At 43.0% G+C, this 2,739-nt stretch overlaps 1 protein-coding gene across 1 annotated transcript in view; it reads right to left on the bottom strand.

Annotated features, from left to right (window-relative positions):
* LOC106528243 (wings apart-like protein homolog) overlaps positions 1-2,411 on the bottom strand; it is a 29,548-nt gene extending 27,137 nt beyond the window's left edge. Inside the window, exons 1-2 of the mRNA XM_014023367.1 lie at positions 2,096-2,411; positions 903-1,414 (exon numbers count right to left, since the gene is read on the bottom strand). Coding sequence (XP_013878821.1) covers positions 903-1,392 — 490 coding nt within the window. The 5' untranslated portion in view covers positions 1,393-1,414; positions 2,096-2,411. The remainder of the gene's footprint in view (positions 1-902; positions 1,415-2,095) is intronic.
* Positions 2,412-2,739: the final 328 nt, after the last annotated feature.

Below are 2,739 nucleotides of genomic sequence, written 5' to 3'. Positions count from 1 at the left end.
AAAGAGCTCTGCTGCAATTTAACTAATTAATTAATTAATTAATTAAAGCAGATTCTGACTCCTAAATATGTCAAAAGTCACACTGACTAATGTCACGAGCCAAAAAGATAAAATAAAAAGTAATTCTCAGAGAAATTAGTTCTGAGGAGAGTTCATTTGGACCAGAACCATCATGGATCTAAATGTTAAAATCAAGCAACCTAAACACCAGCATGAATTATACTTCTTTCTTATTTTACACTTATCTAGAGCAGCGGTTCCCAAAGTTGGGGTCCTGAAACATCAAGGTGGGGTCCTGAAAAGATTTTCTGAATTAACTGCACTAAAAAAATGACAACTCAGCACATTTTTGGCCTTTGTTGTAACAAAATAATAAAGTGCTTAAAATAAAAAAATAGCGTAATAAATAATGTTACTATGCTCTTGTTTATTTGACGTGAAAACAATGTTCATCAACTGACAACAGCTGGAGGCACAGGTCTCTGCTGCTGGTATTTTGTGGGTCAAAAGCTGAAAAGTTTGGGAACCACTGATCTAGAGTTTGGTAATCCTAACCAAAAAAAAATCCAAGTTAACTGTCCCACTGAGGAGGATCAGTAAATCAGCAGCTCCTGATCCTCTGAGATCGTCTAAAGCAGCAAATCTGGAACCATTTCTCTCTCAGCTTTAACTAATAAATTTAGATTCAGTCACACCAGCACTGAAAACTGCAACATCAACTGGAAACAGCTGCCAGAGGACTAAGATTAAAACTAACCAGAATGACGTCCAACATCTACAACCAGAGTCTCTCAGGTTGATCAAACACCTGACTCAGCATGGAGCTGGGTCTCCTCAGTTTTTTTTTAGCTCCAGATAAAACAACAAGGACTACAAACCAGTAAGTGATGTCTGTGTAATACCTGTGCCAGTAGAGTTGCTGTTAAAGAACCGAGCCGTGTCCTCCACCATCCTGGGCTCACTCCTGTCAGCAGGTGGCCACGACGTCCCAGGAGCCGCCGCCGCCACAAAGTCGGACGCTCCCTGAAAAACGGACCTGCTCCCTGCGCCCAACGACACGCCCGGCCTCTCCGCCTGCGGGGGCTCTGCTGAAGATGGCTTGGCGGGTGATGACTTGCTGCCAACCCGGGATGACACCGGTTTGGACTCCTCGTCGCTGTCGAACCCGAACGGGTCGTCCACGCCGTCCCCCGAGGCTCGGGGCCTCTTGCAAACCTCCGGGGCCGAGTCGTCCTTGGGGGCGCCGGCACGCTTGGAGCCCACCTTAGCCTTGTAGGTGGTGTCGCCCCATTTGGTGCTGAGTGTGCCTCTCTTGGTGGACAGAACCTCGTCGAACTTGGACATACCCTCTCCTCCCTTACGGCTGTAGGTTTTACCAAATCTTGACGTCATTGTTGCATCTGGTTCATGTTCTCTAAGAAACAATGAGGAAAAGCAAAAAAGTGTATTTACATAATAATTAAACTTCTATAACCAACCAGAAGTCAGCTGAGTTCTGTCAAACTCCAGCAACACAAGCAGTCCAGCAGAAAATTATCTTGAAATTTTTACTTTTAAACAAACCACGTCTGAGCTTCATTTGATCGTTTCAGACTCGTATTTTTCTTCTACACCTCAGCTAGTGGGATAAAACTAACATTTTGCTTTAGAGTGTTAACAGTGTTAAATTAATTGTTTTTCTCATTGGTAAGTGTGTAAAAAAGATTTTATCTCCATTACATAAAACGTGACTGGTACTAGTACTGATAAACGTACTGTTATTAGCCGTTAGCTCCATTTTAGCGGTTAGCTTTAGCAGCACGTATCAGTGGAAATAAACCCCAACATAAAAGCTAAAACTTCTAACAACCACAAACCAGCCACACACAGACAAGTTAATGATGATAAACCAARATTAAATAATTGGGGATTAAGTTATCAAGATTGTTAGCGCGAATTAGCAACGTTAGCTTCAGGAAGAGTGAGCAGAGGGAACTGTTAGCATCAAGCTAACAGCTAACAATAACCAAAAACCCAACAGTCAGAGATAGGAACCGCAAACAGACCGGTTTAAGATGTTAAAATAACATTAAACAACATCAATATTTCCACCCACTTGGTGAGCCAAAGAGCCGATCCGCGCAGACCACACTGCCAATCCCCAAACGGCGGACAGACTGGCACAGGACCGCCGGGGGCCTGCTTCCCTGATCCGGCCCGGGCTGTGGAGTATAAACAAGGCCGGACAGACGCCGTTAAMGGCGGATCAGAGCGGGTTAAAGGGCACAGGAAGGGCGGCAGGTACCGGCTGCCGAGAAAATATGGACTTTAAATACACATTCGATTAAATAAATTCCGTTTTTCAGACTAAATCGCAGTCGATTGTCTCCTCCGGTTCGTGTCGAAGGCGTCCATTGGATTCCGCCGCTGCATCAAGTTTACCCTGAAAGACGTGACGTAACCGGAAACTAGCTATAAACCCTACAAAATAAATTCACACATCGCTCATAACAAAACTGTTTTGGGTTCATTGACTTAATCACATGTGAAAGTGCTTTTAAAAACATGCATGCAAAACATTATGACAATAAATACAGTACACAATGTAATTTTAAGAGTATATTCTTGCCCAGTTTATGTTGTGATAAATGTTTTTGATTTTATTCTTTGAGATGAACCGGAACCTCTTACGTGTAAAAGCTTCATTTTTTCACGCGATGCGTTCAAATGCCACAAATAAACTCGGAATATATATATATA

The sequence above is a fragment of the Austrofundulus limnaeus genome, unplaced genomic scaffold, assembly GCF_001266775.1.
Source record: "Austrofundulus limnaeus strain Quisiro unplaced genomic scaffold, Austrofundulus_limnaeus-1.0 Scaffold364, whole genome shotgun sequence".
Taxonomy (NCBI): domain Eukaryota; kingdom Metazoa; phylum Chordata; class Actinopteri; order Cyprinodontiformes; family Rivulidae; genus Austrofundulus; species Austrofundulus limnaeus.
This window is presented reverse-complemented; position numbering and strand designations above follow the sequence as displayed.